The 24,269-nt window shown below is 43.7% G+C and overlaps 1 protein-coding gene across 1 annotated transcript in view; it reads left to right on the top strand.

The window, feature by feature from the left end:
* eng (endoglin) overlaps nucleotides 1-24,269 on the top strand; it is a 44,226-nt gene that overhangs the window by 7,125 nt on the left and 12,832 nt on the right. Inside the window, exons 3-4 of the mRNA XM_061263811.1 lie at nucleotides 11,017-11,180; nucleotides 20,480-20,593. Coding sequence (XP_061119795.1) covers nucleotides 11,017-11,180; nucleotides 20,480-20,593 — 278 coding nt within the window. The remainder of the gene's footprint in view (nucleotides 1-11,016; nucleotides 11,181-20,479; nucleotides 20,594-24,269) is intronic.

The raw sequence follows: 24,269 nt of genomic DNA, 5'->3' as shown, positions 1-24,269 counted from the left end.
ACTGTCTTTCAACAGGATGAGACCTCCTTGGGCTGCTAATTAGTAGCCAAATAACAGTTGAAATAAAAAAGGTTCAGGAGAGTAAATCTCCAGGAACAGGGTTTGGGCACCACTGCCATAAACCATAATCAGAGGAAAGTGAGTGAGAAACAGGTTTCCTTTAAGTTACTTTGGGAACCAGGGAGACTGTTTCATGCCCAGAAAAAAAATCACATTACAAAGCCATTAATTTGCAAGGTCACTGATCGCGTGTGGCTGAAATCAAGGACCTTTGTCTCTGAGTGAAATCTCAGTGAAGGAAGTGGACATTTCCAGGAAATACCTCATTGCCAGTAGCTCTCTGAGGTTTTATAAAAATATTAACTGTACTGTCAGTTCCAAGTGGCCTATTAATGGCAAAGGTCTCTATCTTGCTGACAGAGAAGACGTGCTGCCCCGAGTCTGAGAGTTCACCTTTAACCTTTCATAACAGGAAGTGGTTCTGAAGTCCAAGTGATCTTGAGGTTAAATATGGTAAATGCCTGCTTTTTTACTGTTATTTAGTTCTGCTTTTGGACAGAAGGTTTAGTGTTTTGTCGTGCAACATGGAGAATGATACAGTACATTAGGTTTTCAGCAACCATTTTATTCGGTAGACCTGTACTCCAGCTCGGTGCAAATATCTAATCAGGCAATTGTGTGGCAGCAACTCAATGCCTCAAAGCATGCAGAAATGGTCAGTAGGTTCAATTGTTGTTCAGAGCAAATATCAGGATGGGGAAGAAATGTGATTTGTGAATTTGCGCATGGAATGATTGTCGGTACCAAATGGGGTGGTTTGAATACCTCAGAAACTGCTGATTTGGGATTTTCACACACAAGTTTCTAGAGCATGTTACGAAAAAGAAAATAATCCAGTGAGCTGCAGTTCTGTGGGTGAAAAATCCTTGTTAATGAGAGAGGTCAGAGGAGAATGGCCAGACTGACTCAAGCTGACACGAAGGCGACAGTATCTCAAAAAACCACGTGTTACAACAGTGGTATGCAGAAGAACATCTCAGAACACACAAGACATCATACCTCTAAGTGGATAGGCTACAGCAGCAGAAGAGCAATAAGTCTAAAAAATAAGTCTAATAAATACCTAATAAAGTGCTCACTGAGTGTATGTTTAGTCAGTCTGCATGTTTGTCATTGGTCTGGGGCTTCTGTGAATGCAATGTTTCTGATGAGGCCTCTCGAGGGCGTACAAAAAACTATGACTGCCAAACTCCGACCAGGTCAAGAATCATACACGAGTCGGACTGACATTATCCCGATTGCGCGGTCGACTGGAATTCCACACTCGAGTCTCGGTTGAGACTTTCCGGGATGGAGTGGGAGTTTGGGTTCACTGCGGTCTGTCAGAGGGGAGGATTTGCAGGACTTTAACGGATTAAGCCTGGCTGGAGACTAGTTCCCCAGTGATAATGTGTCACTTTAACGTCAGTGCGGAGACGGATTGTACGTTCAGACGTTTGTTCTGGAACAGCATCAGTTAAGCAGTGGGACTGGGAGAAAGAGAGCGCACTCAGACAGACAGCACAGTGAGCGCTAATCAGTACGCTGCTGAAAAAAACAGCTCAAACTAGGTTTTGAAACAGCGGGTCGCTGGTTGACCAGTTCAGATCAGCTCCCAGCTTGACATGGTTTGACCAGCTCAACTTACGAGGTGGTGAAACTGGCACAGCTGGATTTTACAAAAGAGAAAAATGGCCATTTGCAGTGCGCTGGGCTGCCCTGGAGACTAGTGGCTCCAGACGCCGCCTTTGAGGTCCGTAGAGTACGCTACTTATTTGTATCCAGCGCTAACGCAAATATAATTACAGCAGCCAGTCGCAGCGAATACTTGACTCTCATCGACTTGTTTCTTGGCTGGTATGCTGCCAATTTCAAGGTCAAAGAAAAAGAAAAGCGACAGACCCTGTGTTTTAGACTTAACAGAAACACCTCAGTAATGAGTTGTCTCGACAGTGATAACGCACTTATGCTGTGAGCTCGGAATCAACACCTTCACGTTATTCTTAATTTCAATTTATCACTTTTTTTAAAAATGAAAGACTTCCTGCTTTTGAGTTATTCATTTAAACAGAGAGAGAGTGGAGAAGGTTACAGATAGAGATGGGATCACAGCTCAGGAACCGCCATGGCAGGGGGAATTATTTTTTTTTCTTTAACCGCGAGTCACTCATGACTCCTCCGGACTGTGCCGCTTTGGCCTTCTCAGACATCGGTCAGACTCAGAGAGACACAATGATGTCCCCTGCGAGAGGAATGTAAGTGCTCTTCCTCAAGGAAAAGTAAATTGATGGCACTGATGGGAACAGATAAGGTTGCAGTGATTCCGGACGACCTCATCCTTCATTTAACACCAAACCGCTTAGCGGGACGTCGGCATGTCCGGATACTGCATGGGACAGTGCGTCCAGTTTACCTGGAGTGGCCTTAGAGCCCGGCACACGCACACACTGAGAATTAAAGTGACAGTGTAGGTACATTTAAGGATCAGATTTCCTAAATGTGGCGGCACGGATGGTGCAGTGGGTAGCACTGCCGCCTCACAGCAAGGAAGTCCTGGGTTCGAATCCCCGTCGGCCGGGGGCTCTCTGTGTGGAGTTTATATGTTCTCCCCGTGTTTGTGTGGGTTTCCTCCGAGTACTCCGGTTTCCTCCCACAGTCCAAAGACATGCAGGTTAGGCTGATTGGAGAGTCTAAATTGCCTGTAGGTATGAGTGAATGGTGTGTGTGCCCTGTGATGGACTGGCGACCTGTCCAGGGTGTATTCCTGCCTTTTGCCAAATGTATGCTGGGATAGGCTCCAGCCCCCACTTCGACACAGCCCAGGCGGGAGATTGAACCGACTGCCAGGCGACTGCTCTTACTGCCTGAGCCATGTCGCCCTCATGGTGACATACAATTTTATGCACTGATAGGGTACCGCCCCAGTGACAAGCATTTGTACCCTTTTAGGCACTTTTTGTACCTTTATTTCTGAGAGTGCACACACACACACACACACACACACATGCATGCACACGCACATACAGAAATGCAATGCACACATGCTTTCACAAACACGGCTGCTGTTTATGAGTATTAGTGTTAACGAGGGTAGTGATGGGAAAAGGTGGTGGCTGACAGCTCCATCCCACAGCATTCAAACACCCATTCCATGCAGATTCAGACAGTGGGAAATCCCCTATAAACCCCCTATAAACATCTAGGTGGTGTTTACAGCAAACAATATGCAGCCCTATAAACATGTGGATTACGCATTAAGAATTTAAAGGGCCGTACTGTTATTTCAGTCGTTAAAGCCCATTTCCTGCAGAGTTCCTGCTAACATTCATATCAGGATTAAGTAGGCATGGATGTTTGAATTACGTTCCTAAAACCGTCTTTTCTCCGTGAACTCATTTCTGGCGGAGAAACATTCTGTTGTGGTGGAGTCTTCAGGAAACATTTCGTGATTCCAGATTTAAGGACATGACTTTGCTCGAGGCACGCTATATTTATGCCTCTTTCCATTTGAAAGAAAACCTCTGATCTCAAACTTTTCATTGTGATTTATGATGCCCACACACACATGCATGCATGCACACACACACACGTACACGCACACATGGATGCCCACACACACGCACACACACACACACACACACAGGATCGCCTCAGAGTATGGAAGTGAAGAGTGTAGAGATCAGCGTTCTTGATTATTTTCGCCTGTGATGGATAGAGCTGTCCCACTCTCTCTGTCCTATCAGAAGCCTGGTCTGAACTCCTGGCCTTCACCACACTGTGTAAACAGGGCATTTCCTGTTGCTATTGGCGACAGGAAGTTGGGGAGCACACCAGGGTTCACGACCTGGTGTGGTTCGGAACACCTCGGGGCACTGTCCCAGCATGCACTGGGCACAAGGGCTCCCTGATCGGGATCTTTCAGTTCCAAAACACAGAACAGAAAACATGAACAGAAACAATACCAATACAAATAAAGTCATTCTGATGTTTTCTGTGGTACAGATATTTGCCTGAGTCCGAGTTGCGATTAGAATCTGGCTTCGCCCAAAGATTTCATAGGCAAACTTGTTACCAGTCAGCTTAAGGTAAAATTGCCCCTAGCCAAGGTACTTCACTGTGCTTTTACTAGCGAACTAGAATATGTGCGTGTAGCTTACCCTAGGAACAGGAAAGGCCTCTGGGTCACATGGGTAGAGGACATATATGAGGTTCTCACATAGAAGCAAATTGAGGAACATCACATGAAATCAGTCAGTACAAGGTACACTGTATGTTATTAGCAGGGACAGTGTGACAAGGAACTTGCTTGAGAAGATGTGAGAAATAGTCATGAAACTAGTTAAGAATAGTCTTCAGATATTTCAGTCATTGCATGATGTTCTGTGTTTATGTGTGAATACAAGAGCTCCACCACCCAAGATCATATAACAATACAAATTCTATTATATTCTATTCTATTCAGCAAGGTCTGAGCCAGGCTTGTGCAATAAGGTTTGCTGTTCAGGATTTTGTTCCAACTTCAGTTCTTGAGTCATTTAAGTAGCTCTTGTTCTGACATTTGTGTGAGCAGCAGCTAAAGCCATAGACTGCCAGTGTATCAGAAGAATTTTGCCGTGCTCAAGTACAGGAATGAACAAGCATAGTTTATAGAGCTGTTAGGAATCCAAAACTAAGGTCAATTGGTTGGAACGATAACCAGCCAGCATGCATAACAGCCCCTCCAGGACCGGAGTTGTGCACCCCTGGTCAAAGCCAAAGGCTCTCTGTGTAGGTGGAATTGTTATTTTATACCATGTACCGTTTGCTTAGTACAGCCTATGTTTTGAGATTGTTCTTTGTTCAGATTTTCCAAACTTGTCTTTCGGAGCCAGCGTACATGCATATGAATTATGTCTCAAGGTCAAATGGAGCTCTTAACATAAACTTCTGTGTAAGTTTGGAAAATACAGGCAGAACAATGTTTGGAAAATGCAGGCAGAGCCTTTGGTCACTGAGGTGTTCAGCGCTGGCAGCTGGTACTCGTTAGTCACTTAGACTTCAGCACAATGCGCTACACTTCCCTGGTACAATAGTGTCATCTACCATTCCTGCCCTCGGTCTCCACTCTCCCATCTGTCCTCATCACTGAGCCCCTGTTTGCAGCGCTGCTGTATGCTTATCTCTCGCCTGTCGCGGCTTCAATCCACATTTGGCTTCAGCACCCGTTTGGAAATGAAGCCTGTATTTTTCCTCCGAGCCCACCGTTCCATTGCGGATATGAGAGGGAATGTACAGTGCGGTTTTGATAATAATCCATCCATCCGTTATCCAGCCTGTTTATTCCCGGTCAGGGTGCTATCCCAGCATTGTACGAGAGGCAGGAATGCACCCTGGAAATATTGGCTATCGCAGGGCACGCACACCATTAATAATAATAATAATATAAATAATAATAATAACCATAAGATTGATAATATACTGTATGTATAAGGTAAATTGCAGTGCACTTATCTGCTCCAGATCTGCGGTTTAAACTCCAGCTAAACGCACTGCAATCGACCCATGAAGTCTGATATGTTGGACTCAGTGTGCTTCATAAATAAAAGCAAAATGGCATTTTATTACAATTATTACAAAATTGAAATGGGAAAAAGGGGTAAAGCCATCAACTGGTGAAAGATGAAACGTTAATTAAAGCATTCGTTAATTGAATGTGGGGTTAATGTGATGAAAAGACGCGACTGCCGTGAATACTGGTGGAGCCCAGGAGAAGGGGCTCTGAGATTGGCATCGCGCTGAGCGGGGAGACAGGAGGCCTGGCGGCCCGGCCCGCAGTCTGCAGCGGCGCCTCCAGGCCCAGCCCGCCGCGGCCCGGCTGCCCGACGACGCCACCAGCTGCTGATAAAGGGCCAATCAGAGCCGCTCATCTTTGGGCGGCGTGAAGCCGGGCGAGCGCTGGAGACCACACAGGAAGTGACCACACAGGAAGTGACACCTGACCTCGGACTTCCTGAGGAAGGACAGGGTTTACTTCTGGGGAAAAGCTTACCGAGCGTCGGCAGAGAGAGAGAGGGAGAGAGAGAGGGAGAGGGAGAAAGAGAGTGAGGGGAAGGGGGGGTGAGAGAGAGAGCGAGAGAGAAAGAGAGAGAGTGAGAGAGAGGGAGAATTTTCCTTGAAGAGGAAAGGTCCTGATGAAATTTGGTGATTATGATGAATAGTCATTTGTTTTATTAGTTATTCCTCATCTAATAAGTAGTAGTTTATGTCTTTAGATTCATGTTTTGCTTATCCAAAATATTTTTTTTATGTGGTAGCTTTAATTTTCTTGAAATAGCACAAACAGGCTAAGACTGCTTATTTGCATAACCAATGTGGGAATGAAACGATCCAGACACTTAATTCCACCTTCAACCTGAGTACGGCCAGTTCATCAGACACAGTAACCTGGCCTGCCTGCACGTAATCCTCTTTAATCACGCTTAGCTGTGCTCTGTAATCAGGTGAAACACAAGCACGTCATGCCTCCCCTCACCTCCCTGCGCTGTGTACCCGTTACGGCTGGAGGTAATTACGGATCTGAGGTGCTCCCGCACGGCGAGAGGGACTTACCGAGACTTACTCTCTTACTGAGAGTCTGTGATCAGACTTTACACTCCTGAGACCCCCCACCTCCCTGCTCTCAGTCACAGCTCTGCTCCACTCTCTCGCTCCCCCAGGGGTGAAATGAGCCCCACCCCGCCTACAGTCAGGACAGAGTCTTCTGCTGAAAACACCTGCTCTTACACTGCAGGTGTGCCTGTTTACACGGCTGCACACTGCCTGTTTACACGCCTGCACACTGGAAATGTGCCTGTTTAGACACCTGCACACTGGAAATGTGCCTGTTTACACACCTGCACACTGCCTGTTTACACACCTTCACACTGCCTGTTTACACACCTGCACACTGGAAATGTGCCTGTTTACACACCTGCACACTGGAAATGTGCCTGTTTACACACCTGCACACTGCCTGTTTACACACTTGCACACTGGAAATGTGCCTGTTTACATACCTGCACACTGGAAATGTGCCTGTTTACACACCTGCACACTGCCTGTTTACATACCTGCACACTGGAAACGTGCCTGTTTACACACCTGCACAGTGGTGATATGCCTGTTTACCAGTGGAGGCTCCTCCATAGAGGTGGAGGAGGCCTGGCCTCCCCAATAATTTGAGAGAAGAGAGAGATTTAAAAAAAAACAATAAATATATTTATTTTATTTATTTATTTTAACAAAAAACATATTTTTTATTTTTTATATTCATATTATTTTAGTTTTGTTCATAAATCTAAATTTTCCCATGGCTAAAACCCAATATTGCAATTGTAAAGCAACAGGCCAGATTTCCCTATCAGTTTGTATTAAGGGAGGCCAGGCCTCCCCTAGGAAATTAGCTTTTCATAGAAGTCAATGTAATGCATTTTTTTTCATGCCAATATGTGATTGGCCAGATCACTAAAAATGGGTGGGCAACGGAGGCCTGGCCTCACCATGCATTGTGTCCAGGGCTGAAAGATTGACATTTTGTTCGTCCAATCACATGCTACTGGTTCATTTGGAATCAACTATCCTTTCCTTTCCTATTCAACACAGAAGCCATTTTGAGAATTCGCTAGTCACTTCAGTCAAACAAACACTCGCCATAGTGGCTACGAGTGTCCTATCAACTTGTGCTTTTCAGGAAATTTAGAGAACACCCCTGGCTATCATGGAGTTTATAGCTCATTTGGCCAAACACTTTTGCTTAAAACTACCTCGGAAGTCGGCGAGATTCTAGCGCAATTTGAGATCTTGGGCTGGAGATATGCAGATTCCAGATACTAGGGAGTGAGAATGACATTCAATAGGTCATGTTAGACACCATTTGGGATTTATTGAACAGTTTTATTTTTAATGTAGTCCATTTCGTTTTATTACAAGTCAATTTAATAATCTTCCATATCAAATTACCGAATTGTTGCTCTGTGAGGAAATTCACTCTAAATACGAATAGAGTGCTGCCCTCTAGTGGATAACGTTAACGTTAGATAAAGCCAACTGGAACCATATTTTTACATATTTTATATTAAATATATTGAATAAAACTACATATGATAAAGAAAGTGTTATCTTATCTTTTTTATATGCTAAACTTGATTAAATTGGTGATTACATGTTGAAGCTGTAGAAGAATGAAAAATGTAAGCTAAACAAAATTGTTTTTAACTACATAATTAAAATTCCTGCCTTTTACACATGTTCACTTGGCATTTATATTACATCCAAATGTCATTTCTCAGCTTAATTATCAGGCAGGCTCATAGACTTACAGCAATGTCATTTCTTCAGGAAGGCACAAGGCTAAGCTCTGCACAATGAATTTCATCGTAGCTTACACTCCAAATAGTATGCCTTTGGCCAGCACAAAGACAGATAAGAGAACAGGGAACATTCCATCGCGAGTGAAGTGAGCAAGCGGAAAAAATGGCCTCCTCAATTCTGGAAGTCACCAGCCTCCACTGCTGTTTACACACCTGCACAGTGGTGATATGCCTGTTTACACACCTGCACAGTGGTGATATGCCTGTTTACACACCTGCACAGTGGTGATATGCCTGTTTACACACCTGCACAGTGGTGATATGCCTGTTTACACACCTGCACAGTGGTGATATGCCTGTTTACACACCTGCACAGTGGTGATATGCCTGTTTACACACCTGCACAGTGGTGATATGCCTGTTTACACACCTGCACAGTGGTGATATGCCCGTTTACACACCTGCACAGTGGTGATATGCCCATTCATTTTATTACGGATTTACCCAATTACGCCGTCGCTGCATTTAACACCACGTCATTAAAGCCATTTTCCACTTGAAGGACCGCATCCTCGCTCTCCCTCTCGCACCTACAGTGGCATAATCTCTGGCCTTGCGTTCATGTGGGTTTATGTACCGAGCGCTTCTATCAGTACTGACACGGATGCCTCAGGATGGGGTTTGCTTCTTTCCTAAAAGCTTTCTGCACGCACTTTTAAAAGTCGCTGGAGATTAGAGTCTGCTCAAGGCCTGAATGTAAAATGTACTTTTCCGTACTGTACTGCAGGTCCACACGTAAGGATCCTATCCAGGGACCCTGTCATGATTGCAAATCCGTTCTTCTGAAGTGAGCCTTTCTCATCTATCAGACAGGTGTTTTCTTTGTAATAATGACAATTCTTCGGTCATCAACTGTAGAGGTATTTTCTGGCATACCAGCTCAGAGGTGCTCTTTTTTCCTAATGATGTTCCAAACAGTTGATTTTAGAGAGCGAAATCAATAAAAAAAAAAGTTTTTGCATCAAACATTATGGAGCGCACTGTATTTCTTGTTGCTTCCTGTGACATCACACAACCAGCCATCCTGTGCAGTATTTACAGAGGAAGTGAAAGAACTGCTGGGATGTTTGTGCTGGATCACTGAGTGACAGAGGACACCAATGGAATGGGACCACAGTTCTGATTTCGCATAAAAGAAAGACACACCCATTTTAAAGCACAGCCAAGTCTGGTCTATTGCAAACTAAATTATTAAATATTTGGATTCTCCATATTTATTGTTGGGTAAATTTCCAAAAGGTGGTTTGATTTCAGTCTTTGAGATGACAAGAGGTCCAAAGTAATACTCAGAGGGTGTCTTGGGAAGTTCTCTGAAAAAAAAACGAGCAGTGTAATTTTCACAGAAAACTTTTTGGAAAAAGTCAGTCCAGTTTTAAAAGTAAATCTGTGGGAAAAGTTTTCAGTTGGAAGCGCAAGATGCATAAAAACCCTTATTATGCCTCGCCGGCTGTCTGCTGCAGGCAAAAGGTCAGCAAACAAACGTACCTTTCAATCAACAACCGTCCGGAACCCTTATTTGATCGTTTTTCCTCATTAACAAGCTTGCTAGAGGAACTGATAATCGCCAGGCTGGTCTCTTTTCAGCTTAATTGTGTGGAATACAATGGCGTGACTGCACCTTTGGGCACTTCAGTAAATCATTTTAAGTGTGGAAAGCTGTCCTTTTTGCTATTGCGCCTATAATGATTTTCTGGGAAGAGCACAAAGCTAACACTATTAGGGATGCAATTAAGTTCAAAAGAACCTCCCCCCAAAGGTTGGCCATTATCTCAGTTGGTCTCCATTTTGTATGTATGAGAAAAACTTAAAATAAACACAAATGTTGTACCTGAAGGCCAAATAGCCTGGGGGCTTTTTGGCAGCAGTGTAGTGTAGTGATTAGGGACCTGGGCTTCCTACTCAAGAGGTGGTGGGTTGAACTCCCAGGAAGGGAACTGCTGTTTTACCCATGAGTGAGGTACTTAACCCTAATTGCTTCAGTAAGTATCTGGCTGTATAAATCGATAGGCGATTGTAGACGTGTAAACTCTGTAAGACGCTCTGGGTAAGAGCATCTGCTAAATGCCTAATATTTTCAAGTACTATATTTTATGTAACCAAGGGAGGTCCACTGAGCACATTTTCTCTTTCTCAAGGACACTCTGGGAGAAATGCCAGAGAAATGCAGCTGAGAGCGAGAGAGAGAACAGGGCTAAAGTTTTTGAGTTAAGGGGCCTTGCTCAAGGGCCCAATGGCAGAGTTCTTCCTTTTTCATTTAGGGACCCAACTTCTAGTGGCTAAGGCACATGACTGGGACCCGGATGGTTGGTGGTGTAACCACGATACGATCCAGGCAGCTTTTTGGCCCTTGAGCAAGGCCCTTTACGCCACATTGCTCCAGTGGGGATTGTCCCCTGCTTAATCAAATCAAAAAACAAAACAAAAAAAAGTGCCAGCTAAATAACTGTAAAGTAATGTTTATGTATTCCAGATGCAAATCGGCACCATAATGTGGGGCTTACACTAGCCAGCGAGCTGGTGCTTAATTGTAAGATAAAAGTGGTGTCTCTCCACGGAAGACCTGTCCTCATTCCCCCCTCCCTTTTCTCAGTGCCCCTAGTGACCTGCGACCCCCAAGACGTCCTGGACAACCATAATGAGTGGATCAGTGTGGCCCCTGGACTAGCCCCAGGGTGCTGGACGCATTACACCAAAGAGGGAGGGGAGGTGCACGTCCTCAACCTCCGATTCAGGCCCAACATCTCCTCCAACAACGTGAGTCTCACTCAATATTCTTATTCTCATTAGTAGCAATAATAGTAGTATTACAGTAGTAGTCGTATTACTAGTAATTGAAGTACAGTAGCAACAGCAGTAGTAGTCAGTAGTCATCCGTTGTAGTAGTAGTCAGCTGGAAAAACTATTCAAAAAATATTCAATAATCATTTAATCTTATATTTAGAGTTAAAATCTTATTTCTTTATTGCTTTTTAAATAATAAAAAACTATTGCCAATGGGGTGAGACTGTTTGGACTCATTTCGAGATTTGACATTGGGGTAAGAACATTTTACTTGTCAAGCAAACAGTACCTTAAACCCAACTAATATTTTATATTTGAGAGAACAAAAAGATTTTAAGTCTCCTGACCTGACTAAGACGTTTGTTAAGACAGTTTCACAGATGGACATTGTTCAATAAATTGCCTGAATTGAAACGTAACTGACCCTGACTGTGTTATATAGGCCTACATAAGTAAATTGATGTTATGCTGCATGAACTGCAAAAAAAAAACAAAACAGTCCAGTACATTTACACAGAACAGCAATATATCTCTATAAGCTTGGCCTCTGCCTCCATTACAAATACAGGTCAGGAATTCTATGCAGTAACAACAAATTCTATTGTATTGTCATTGCAAATGTGACCTTTTCACCAGTGTTTGGCTGGCTGATCTTTGATAGCCATCATAGCAGTTACATAACCTGTTACATAAAGATTAGTAAAAGGCACAGAGTAAACAGTGTTAATTCAACACTGACAGAGTGCATCCCATTCTGGACCACGGCAGGACTATATTTACTCTGTAAGTGTTGATTTGACATTAGACGTTTTACTGTGCAACTTCTACCACTGCTATACAAATCACCCATAACTAATTTCAAACTAGTTATCAAATTGTAAACTAGTTCCTTGATATCAGTATCAGAGTGCAGTAAAGAGTGAGGTGTGTACCTAACAGTCAAATACACTGATTCAAATACTTTGCAGTGCTTGATTGCTCTTGCAATTGGTGTAACCAAGCCAGCCAAGAAGACCGGAAGGTGGGATTTGCGCTTTCTGAGAGTATTTCATTGGTTCCAATGCACCAGACTAGCTCAGTACAGAAGGCATAGAAAAGTATAATACAAAACAATAATGTATTTGAGCCAGCTCTGGTTTCATATTCACAGTCACAGTTCTGCTATAGGGGGACAGAGCTGAGTTGGGTTATGGGTGTCGGGTGCTTGGTGAAAGAGGGAACGGTCGGTATCAGTCCACGGGGAGTTGCGCGGGGCCTGGAATGATATCGGCGGCGGATAAGAGCGGGAGAAGAGCGACAGTGGATTTGCTTTTCGTTTGCTAAGGGTTAGCGATGCGCACTGATGTAAAGCCGGGGATCCCGCTGGCCTGGGACGAGGGATAAGGCGGATTTCTCCTGCGCGGTGTGGGAACGCTGAGCTGCCCGATCGGGCCTGCAGAGATATGGCTTCAGTGTGCAGGCCAGAATTTAGGGCTGCAGTACACACAAAGACCGCGACTGAAACCTGTATCAGTGACCCAGTCACCCAGTCAATTCATCCCCCAATCAGTCACTCAGTCAATCACTAAACAGTGTACCAATCACTTTACTGTCAATCAATCATTAAAACAATCCACCAATCACTCAAACAGTCAATCAATCATTAAAACAATCCACCAATCACTCAAACTGTCAATCAGACATTAAAACAATCCACCAATCACTCAAACTGCCAATCAATACAATCAAGGCAACCAATCTGTTCATTAACAAACAATATATAAATTATTGATTTGTTTCTACTGTCCTTTATAAGTAATTGCCACAGAGTGCTCAATAAAACTGTTTGAGAAAAGAAACCAGTAAGTTATAACAGTAGGTTAAGAGAAATAGACAAAGGGCAGATTTACTGTAGTCAATTTGATACCAGCTGCAGTTCCTAGATTATACCCTTGGTGGTGCAAAATTCATCCTTTAAACCTCTATAACAGCACAGAGATAAAAAAGCTGAGATGTCTATACACTGCAATAGATTTGCACACAGCAAGGCCAGGATGACCATAACAACTGCACTGACCTGGTCTGCTCTGTGTGAACTGGATATCAACCATGTAACTACAGTAAGTGCAGTATGTTTCACATGAATGTTTCTGTACATGCCAGTTAAAGGGAGGGCATTTTAAGTCCAGATAATTGTTAAGGCAATGCAAATGTGAGTGACTGTTCATCCAGCCAATTGGATAACCCGCTGGACTTGTCCAGGGCCCCAGGAGGTGGGGAACTCCCATGATACACAGGATATATTGCAAAACAAAGCTGAATACCGCCCCAAACTAACATCAGGAAAGAGTATTTCCACCACAAATTTATGTGTGCCTTCCCAAGAGAGCCCATTCATCTATCTCTAAGCCTGAGAAACGCTCACACAGAACGGCCAATCTGGTATAAATTACCAAATGCCACGGAGGGAAGACTGCGCTAATTTCTCAATATGTCGAACACCGAGTCAAAGCAATTTTGCAGCCAAAAACCCACTGTGTGTTCTTTCCCCTTTTATGCAATCTACATGACAAAGAATCAGTCAACGCGATTTTGAGTCAGCCGAGACTGAAAAAATGGGAATTTCTCACAAATGATGTAATTCGCAGTCACAAGTCAGGGAGGAAATATAAAAGAGCTTGCTTGGCTGCATTGTTATATTTTATGAATTAGCATTTTGTTTGCAGCTCCGACAGATATTACGCTGTGTGCTCGGCCATCTCGTCTGACGGCAGCGATATTTCAGGTCGGCGACGGCGGTGATTTGAACAGTGGTTCTGCGTTTAGACGCTGAAGTTCAGAGCGAGTTCACAGAGCTGGAGTCTGCGGTAGTGTTCTCACAGGAAGCCGGGGAAAGCACCCCTCCACACAGCAGGAAACCACTAATGTTTGTGAAAGTCTACCTGGGTCAAATACGTCCAGCCTTGGTCCTGGAGCGCCAAATGATCTGCTGGGGTGGCCATTAAATTATACAGCTCTGTCTGCTGTTTTATAGATGTTGAGCTTCAAGGATACCAACGTGAGTGGGCTCCAAGCAGATACAACCTTTTAAATGTAGCATTATGCTCCATAAAACAGCATATTTAAGACACTAACTCACTTTTGTCAAAAAATGTCAGTTAGGACCTTTAAGCTCTCAAGTTGCCAGTTTAGACCCAAAAAATCCTATCGAGTAAGTTTATTGCTTTAAGCGTAAATTAGGTGGCAAGTAAGAACTAAAGTCAGTATACCCTATATCATGACAATTCTCTCTGTAAATGTATGCCTTACCCCAGAATTCACAAAAAAATATACCCTATAGCGAAGATACACACATCTGACCCTGGAGGCTGGTAGTATTGCTGGTTTTCATTTCTAACTGATAGTTAATTGATTGATTTTTGTTACTGATTGGCCAGTGATTAAACTCACCTGTTGCTAAAGGTTGGTTACAGGGGACGAATGAAAACCAGCATCATGACTGGCCTCTAAGGCCAGATTAGAATACCCCTGCCCTTTAGCTCTCCAGGACCAGCGTTGGCTTCCCCTGAGACGAGATTTCTGGGTAATGTAGTTCACTTGTCTTCTCCATTCCTCCTTGACTATTTTAATGAAAGGGGACATTTTTGGCACGGAGGGCTTCGTGTTTCCCAGCAGCAGAGAGCTAAAGGCTGGCTGTGGTTTCCTTTGGCTGGGCTCCCAGACGGAGGTGCTAGCCTGTCTCTGTCATCGCCCACTGTCCCTCCGGCTCTGATTTAGGGAGTTAGTCTGTGACCTCCGCTCCCCCTGCCTGACGCAGGAGATGAATGGTGTGTCCCGCAGGGGAGGGTCACACACAGCCCCCGCCCTGGGGCCCACCCCAGAAATTCTATATCTCCGTCCAGCACCATAAACTTAAAATGGAGAGATATGGCTTGTGTGTGCATGCATGTGTGCCTGTGTGTATGAGCGCATGTGCGTGTGTGTGTGCCTGTCTGTATGTAAGCGTGTGCATGCGTGTGTGCGTATGTACGCGCGTGCATGTGTGTGTGTGCGTATGTATGTGTGTGTGCGTATGTGTGTGTGTGCAAGTGTGTGTGTGCGTATGTATGTACGTGCATTCTTGCATGTGTGTGTGTGTATGTACTTGCGTGCATTCATGCATGTGTGTAGGTGTACACGCATGCATGTGTGTGTGTGTGTATGTACTTGCGTGCATTCATGCATGTGTGTGGGTGTACATGAATGCATGTGTGTGTGTGTCGCGTTCAGTCATGCATGTGTGTTTCTGTGCGTATGTACGTGTGTGTATTCATGCATGTGTGTGTGTGCGTGCGTATGTACGTGCATTCTTGCATGTGTGCGTGCGTGCGTGTGCGTGTGCATGTGTGTGTGTGGTTTGTTCCAGGCTGAGCAGGAGGGAGGCGGTTGCGTTCGGTGTCGCTGATGTAAGGCTCTGGCAGCGCTCCGGCTGATTGGGCCGGGTAGTGACGGCAGGGGCACAGGACAGAGAAAGAATACCAGGAAGTGCCCTGCATCAGCGACGCCACCAAGACGAAAACACAGAGAATAAAAAGAGAGAAAGAGAGTCTGACCACCCCGTCTCAAACACGCGCTGCAAAAATAACAAGGATGACTGACCAGGGACAGCTACACTCATTCCTGAAGCTAATGCCGGGAGGGAGGGGGAGAGAGAGACAGGGAGAAAGATTGCTTTCTGTTAACACCACTGAGTGTCTGTTGGAAAGAAACTCAGTAATTGGATGATTTGTTTCCATCTTGATATCCATATTAAATAGACTCATCAGGCTCCAGAATCAATCTGGCCGCGTGCACGCAGAGCGGTGTTAAATGAACTGCCCGAGACCGGCTTTATTTGTCGCTAACGCCACACTTCCAGTTTGGCAGTGGCTGAAATTAAATGGCCGTTGGAGGGAAGGGATGAAGTTCTAGTAAATTCCGTCATTCCACATTACTGAAGAAGTGCTTCCCCATTGTGGATGTTCACCTTCAGAGGACAAACTTGGAGGGAAGGGATTTTACAAGTGATTTTATTAAATGAAATGATGAACTGCACCACTTAAATTATATCAGTTCTTTCAAAACTATCCATAGTTACCATGCAATTCTGCTACTTCATAGTAAACAGCATATTTATGACACTATTTTTTGTCAAAAATGTCAGTTAGTTCTTAACTCTCAAGTTGCCAGTTTAGACCCCAACAAATTATTTGTGGTAAGTGAATTGCTTTAAGAATAAATTAAGTCAATATACGCTATAGCATGACGAGTTCATACTATCGGGAACAAGTTCAGCTTGTTTTAATAATCTGTTGCATCCACTAGAACCCAAGTCCATTGTCTTTTTGTTCATGAGATTAATGGCAAAATGAGGAATGCTCTGGGACAAAAAATCCATTTATATTTCAGCAAGGAGCTCCAGGAAATGAGTCAGAATGTCCTTATCTGTGTTTTTTGGCCTGGTTATGCTGATCAGTCATGTGGATTAATCAGAACGGGCACAGGGCACAGAGAATGAGGTTACAGGGCTCACAGACGGGAGATAAGGGAGTGGGATGGGTGTAGTTTTGAGAACCACAGGTTCTAATGTTCTGTGTTGAACATGGTGCTTCTGTAGAACATGGCCTTCTGTCGAACATGCTCCTTCTGTGTAGAACATGGTGCTCCTATAGGACATGGCCCTCTGTGGAGAACATGATGCTTCTGTGGAGAACATGGCCCTTTGTGTAGACTATGGTGCGCCTGTATAGAACATGGGCTCCCGTGTAGAACATGGTGCTCCTGTGTAGAACATGGCCCTCTGTATAGAACATGGTGCTTCTGTGTAGAACATGGCTCTCATCTGTAGAACATGGTGCCTCTGTGTAGAACATAGTGCTCCTGTAGAACATGGCTCTCATGTGTAGAACATGGTGCTCCTGTAGAACATGGCTCTCATGTGGAGAGCATGGTGCTCCTGCGTAGAACATGGCTCTCATGTGAATAACATGGTGCTCCTGTAGAACTTGGCTCCCATGTGTAGAACATGGCTCTCATGTGGAGAACATGGTGCTTCTGTGTAGAACATGGCTCACATGTGGAGAACATGGTGCTTCTGTGTAGAACATGGCTCTCATGTGTAGAACATGGTGCTTCTGTGTAGAACATGGCCCTCTGTGTAGAACATGGTGCTCCTGTAGAACTTGGCTCTCATGTGTAGAACATGGCTCTCATGTGTAGAACATGGCTCTCATGTGTAGAACATGGTGCTTCTGTGTAGAACATGGCTCACATGTGGAGAACATGGTGCTTCTGTGTAGAACATGGCTCACATGTGAACATGGTGCTTCTGTGTAGAACATGGCTCTCAGGTGAATAACATGGTGCTCCTGTAGAACATGGCTCTTATGTGTAGAACATGATGCTTCTGTGTAGAACATGGCTCTCATGTGTAGAACATGGTGCTTCTTGGTTTGGCTATGGCAGGGGTCTCCAACCCTGGTCCTGGAGGGCTACTGGGTCTGCTGGTTTTTGTTTTCACCTTAAAATCAACACCCTTTGACACCTAGGTAACCAGGTGAGGTGAGTTAATTAATCAATTAGAGCAGTTGATCACAGTTAAGTGCAGGGTAACAAGAAAAACCAGCAGACCCAGTAGCCCTCCAGGACCAAGGTTGGAGACCCCTGGGCTATGGGGAAGGTTTGTCAGCTTCATCTCACTCAGAGACATCGCGGTAGAATTTGCAGCAGCGATACTGAAATGGAGTCAAAATATTTCCAGATTTTTGCGAATGCTTTCCTCTGCTCAGCTTTCCCATTCATGTTTCCTGGTGAGGCGCACAGAAGGGATCGAGGAAAGGAAGCGAGATAAGGAAACTTATTTAAAATAGGCTGAACACAGAGCGATACACTCCATTGTCATATGCTGCGACACACCCCTGGGAGGGGCAGAATAGCTGGACACAGAGAGATGTGATAAAGTCACATTTTACCGACACATTTATTGCCATATATAGAGAGAGTGAGTGAGAGAGATTGAGTGCGAGAGAGACACTGTACAATAATAATTTACAATTGCTAACTATAATTCAGTTATATTATAATTTTTCTTTCTATTTTGTTTTGTATTAGTATAATTTTTTATTCTATGAAAGTTACTATTTTTTATTATCTGATGCTTCACATTTTCCTTGGCATGCTTTGACAATATAAATGCAAATTTTGTCATGCCAATTAAGCATTTAAAATTTGACAGAGAGAGAGAGAGAGAAACAGAGAGAGAGAGTGAGAGCGAGAGAAACAGAGAGGATACACTTCAAAAGAATGAATAAAACTTTGCCATTCACTCCCCTGGGATCCTGGTTAAATTTTTTATGCTGCAATCTAATAGCATGACAGATTATCTGTGCAATGTACCCCTTTAACCAATAGACAGGGTCCAAGATTGCCCAGATCCCATCTCCCAGACCGACCCCCCCCCCCCCCTTTAAAAAAATGCTTATTTTATGTATGCAAAAATGTTTAAATAAGAAGATCAGAATGAAAAAAATCATCATTTAAAAAAAATTCATAAGGCTTGTATGCTGATGAAACACACAGCAGGAGGTCTAGAGCAGTACAGAAATAAGCATGAGTAAAGAGACAACCCACAGAGATGTCTTTAATATTTACTGGTGTTGCTAGAATGTAGGAATGAACAGAGCTATACACATAATTTCTATATGCTTTAGCACTTTGATCAAGGGACAAATTAATTTTGTATCTAATTATTCTACACTTGTATGTCTATATCGCCTTCCTTCAGGAAAACACCTGGTGGCAAGTTCTTCCTGTTAGGCAGTTTATTCACTCAAATTAGATTCACTAATTTGTTTTTGCTGAGAATTCAATTACCACAGAGCACTCTGTGAGGCACGTTCCTCAAAGTTAATTACGATTCGATAAGTCAAAATAGAAGACATTCACATGATGCGAGATGAAATCTCAGGCCATACAAACAGAATTAGAGTGACAACAACAAGAAAATATTGGCAGAGAGATTAAGTAGAAAAACAACCGCGATCTGAAACTGCAGCCACTGCAGAGTCTGGGGGTTTTAGTGACTTTCTTTCAATTCAGTCATTCCCTGACCCTGGAGGTCTTACGGACTGTGTTCTGGCTATTTTTCCAGGACACCGTTGCCACCAAGTACCAACTAATCACAGTTGGCCAAGCTCCTCTGTGTTTTTTTTTTTTTTTTGTGAAAGGTAACAACACTTTCCCTATTTTATGATTTCTCTGCCTAGTCAGGAAGTGGGCCACGCATGGGGCGGTGGGGTTAGAGTTTGGGCTAGTCTTAGGGTTAGGGTTAGTGGTTAGGGTTAGATGATAGGGTTAGGCTTTCCATTGTTGTTTTCTGGGTTGAGTCTGCTGGGTGTGTGGGTCTTATCTCTAATGAAAAAACAGCTAAGCTAGGTTTTGAAACAGCTGGTAGCTGGTTGACCAGTTCAGATCACATGGTTTGACCAGCTCAAGCTATGTTTTAAAACAGGTGGTAGCTGGTTGATCAGCTACCAGCTCAGACAAACTACAGTACCAGCACTTGCTGGTTGAACAGCTCATACCCAGCTAGACCAGCTTATGACCAGCTCTATTTCCAAGCTGGTCAAGCTGGCATAGCTGGATTTTACAGCAGGGATGGAACAGAATTATGTGTGAGAGCCACTCAAAAGCTGCTCTCTTACCGCGTCTCACTCCATCCTTTGATAGAGGGAAATCCTCTTTACATGTGAAGTTCAAGTTAAAGGGCGAAAACTGGGAAACAGGCATGTCTCCATGTTTGTTTTAACAAAAACAAAAACATGCGGAAAAACACAGACCCCACGGAAAGCTCTGGACTCCAGACGTCCGTAACCTGTGTGTGACCTCCTGTCGGACCGGACTGGAAAAATCCTGAAAAACTGTTTATAGCAACTTTATTCCTTTTCTTCCCTAATCAAGACACATTTCCTGTGGGACTTTTCAAGATTGTTCCTGCATCAGACATCCTCTCTCCCTATACATGCTGTTTATGTTACATGCTTATGTTATGGGAAAAACTAATGGAATTTTTGAATGGGAATGATGTAGCATAGCAGTGAAAGGAAAGAGCAGATGTCAAAATAAAGTGATTCTGCACCTCTTTTGGTGACAAAAGGTCACAGAAAACATTACACTCTCTCACCCGAGGGAGGTATGTCTCGTCTGAAATCACACAATGGCTGGATCCATTTTGTCAGTTTGTTCGATTAATTTTTGTTCTCCAACTTTCTTTGCAGATAAACTTTTTAATGCTGAACCTAACAGCAGCCAAGCCAGGACATGTGATCGTCAACAGTAATGCCAAAGTGCCCTTTGTTACACTCCATGAAAACGATAATGTCAAAGTTTTGGTAAGTACCATCAACACGTACCAGACCCTGTAGACTTATTTGCTATAATTATATGATCTTATCTTAGTTGTTATTCGTTGTATACACATACATACACGCACACAAGGGACCTGGTGGTTTGGTAATGGTATTTTTCCTGGAATGGTTTAGGTACACTTTTACCAATAAGTTCATGGAAAGTTTTACATAATGTTGCCGGGTCATCCTTGGCCTATGTCAAAGCATTCCTATAGAGAGAAGTGCCTTTCAAGATTTCCAAGTTCACTAAGTGCAAGAAGTTTCTTGAGGAACTGGACACTGATGATATCCACATCATGGCCTTCTCAATCACTACATGTGAACCAAGTACAGAATGATCTAGAATGCCTCCGATACAGCTTGTAGTGAGCAACTAGTGCTGTCACCTCACAGCCAGAAGGTACTAAGGCCTTTCTATGTGGAATGTGCATGTTCTCCCTATGCCCTTGTAGGTTTTCTATGAGTACTCTGAGTCTTCTCATAGTCCAAAGACATGCAAGTTAGGTTAGTTGGAGAGTCTAAATTGCCCTTCGGGTATAAATGTGGATGATGTGTGTGCCCTGTGATGGTTTGGTGACCTTGTCCAGGGTGTATTCCTGCCTGTTTCCAAATACACACTGGGATAGGGTACACCACAACCTAGATGGATGGAACACCCGAGATAGGATTCCCATAAAAGCGACAAAGGTATTATTCATGGATGTCTCATGAAAGGGAACTTCCCGCTGTGGTGAGGAAAGCAGGGTTGTCCTTTCTCTTCAGACTGCATTTGGATTCCCCTCCCATCCCCACCCTCTAACACTAACACTACCTTTTGTACCGGCTTGTTCAGTTATAGCACCTTTTACATTTTTAGGTTTTATGGATGTAATCTGTTTGCATAGGTAACTTTCACTAGAGGTTAAATGAAGTTACAGTGGTTTCAGAAAAGCTTCAATTTTCATTTTAATGTAATTTTTTTAAATGGATAAATTGCCCATCAATCTACACTCATATCATATTCCATAATGACAAATTGAAAACATGTTTTTAGAAAACTATTAAAAATCTAAAGCAAATCTCGCATGTATATAAGTATTCAGACCCCTTGCTGTGGCACTGAAAATTGTGGTTAGGTGCATCTGCAGGTGCATCCTGCGGCCTGTAGCGTAGTGGTTGGTAAATGACTGGGACACGCAAGGTCGGTGGTTCTAATCCCGGTGTAGCCGCAATAAAATCCGCACAGCCGTTGGGCCTTTGAGCACGGCCCTTAACCCTGCATTGCTCCAGGGGAGGATTGTCTCCAGCTTAGTCTAATCAACTGTACGTCGCTCTGGATAAGAGCCTCTGCCAAATGCCAATAATGTAATGTAATGTAATGTATCCACCTTCAGCACAACCCACCTTGTAGGCATAGGAATCAGCCAATCCCAGAACTCAACTTAGTTTGTTGTGGAGCTAGTCAGCCAATCAGAACAGAAGTTGATTGATATTAATGAGTCTTAAAGACACAGTCACTAAAAGAACATGTTCTCTGTAACGCTCATGAGAGGCGCTGGAGAATGTACGTGTATAACTGGATTGAGGTTTTTGGTACTTCAAAAACCACAGAAACATGTTCATATGGACATCAGTTACTAAAATAAAACACTGGAAAGGTACAATATGGAATCCTCATTCCTTCTCTAGTCAACAAAGGCTTTCGTAGATTTTTCCCGACACAGGCTTCGATTGCATTCTTCATTTCTCAGAAGAAGCAGTACCGAAACCCCCGATGAGTTCCCCCCAGCCGCACCCTAGGTCCCAGCAGGGTTAGCGGTATAGCTAGCAGGGAGGAGGACGTATGGCCGTCTTCAGGGGCCACTTCATGGCAGCGAACAAGACGAGGAAGGAAGTCTGACCGGCCCTTGCTGGAAGTGCCCGTGGACCGAGCCACTCCCACCCCCGACTGCTTCCCGCCACACGACACGTCTACCTTTGACGAATCACCCACCTGCCCCCCCCTAGACAAAAAAACCCTCTCCCTCTCTCCTTCTATATTTCTTTTTTGCTTGATGTCTTTTGTTTGGTTCTCTTGTTCGCTTGGCTTCCTATATTTCCATTTTGTCCTCCCCCTTTGCCCCCACCAAACAAAAAAATCCCCAGATGAAAGGGATCAATCAATTACAGACTATAGTTGTTGGGTTCTGAGGGTGTTTATAGTCACACCCTAGATCTAAAGCTCTAAAATTCACATTCTTTGATTGGGAAAATGGTGGAAGACTTGCGAGAGAGAAGTAAACGTCAGGGAGTATGTTACCAGTTTCCACCAATCATCCCAAATCTTTTTTGAACATCTAAACATCTACTATTATTTTATTATTTCTTAAACCCTGAAACATAATATCCTGCCACCTTTCACCATCTTATCCTGGCTATGAATAATCAATTTATTTGTAGGAAAACACTATTAGTGTTATGTCGGGGGGAACAGAGGAACCAGAAGCAGACGGGGGTGCAGAAAAATGGCGATTTAATATCAAAAGGGGCAGACAGAGCAGAGTCAAAAAACATGCCAGGGTCAAAACCTGGGGGTCCGTCCAAAAAGGCAGAGGTACAAAAATCCAAAAAGCAAAGAAGAGTCCAGGGAAGCAGGCAGGGGTCAAAACCAGAAAACCAAATAAACTAGGGCAAGGACTCAGGAACAAGGGCAAGGGCAAGGACAAGGGCAAGGGCAAGGCAACAATGAGGCTAGAACTGGGGGACGGAATCAAGGGCTCGGGAACAGAAACAGAACAAGACGAACTAGCAGCGTGCAACTGAAAAGGACAGGTATAAATACACAGGGGAATGAAACAAACTAGGCGGGGCATGGGAGTGAGGGCGGCCTAACAAATAAACATCAGGTGAGACACATGAAAGGGTAATGGGACAATAACGGGGGGGAAACAAAAACGCGGACTGGAATCACAAAGACACACATGTAATACAAACGGCTCCGGACTAGGGAGTGCGAATACTTTGCTGAAACTAAGCAAGTAATCAGTGATAGAATAGGGAGGTGGAGTTACAGAACAGAATTGAAACTGGAGATGCATTAGTAAGTTAGTTAAGTGATTAAAATTACAAATACCCAAAACTAGTGAATGTTAGTTTGTTAGTTTGACAAACATATTAGTGTGTTAGTATAATTAGTACTGTACAAATTCTATGTTAGTTGGGATTAGTATATTAGTGCTATGTACAAACATGAAATTGAGAGAAAGCAGGAAGTAAGGAATGTAAGATTGGAAGACTGAACCCCGGAACTACCGTAAACACCCGAATAGTGGGGCACACAGACAGGGGAGTGACTGGGCTAGTAAACATTCAGACTCAGACATCACAGGGGAAGACGAGTGCAAAGACTAACGAATATAAACAGAACACCAGACATGAAGATGAAAAATAATAAATTACAAGAATGATGATAATAAACAATGATAAACTAACACACAGAACACAGGAACATAACAATTAGATGCAGAACTATTTTCTGATATTGTGTAAAAAAAAAAAAGAAGCGATGATTAACACAGAAGGACCTCAGGAACATGGTTATTATGGTTAAGCTTTTGTTCGGTTGCCCCCCCCCCCCCAATCAGAATGAGTGTGGTACGGGTGTGTTTGTGTGTGTGTGGGGGGGTGATTCTTTGTCCCT

This window comes from Conger conger, chromosome 12 (assembly GCF_963514075.1).
Source record: "Conger conger chromosome 12, fConCon1.1, whole genome shotgun sequence".
Lineage (NCBI taxonomy): Eukaryota > Metazoa > Chordata > Actinopteri > Anguilliformes > Congridae > Conger > Conger conger.
The sequence above is the reverse complement of the archived record's forward strand: the minus strand, read 5'-3'. Positions and strand labels throughout refer to the sequence as shown.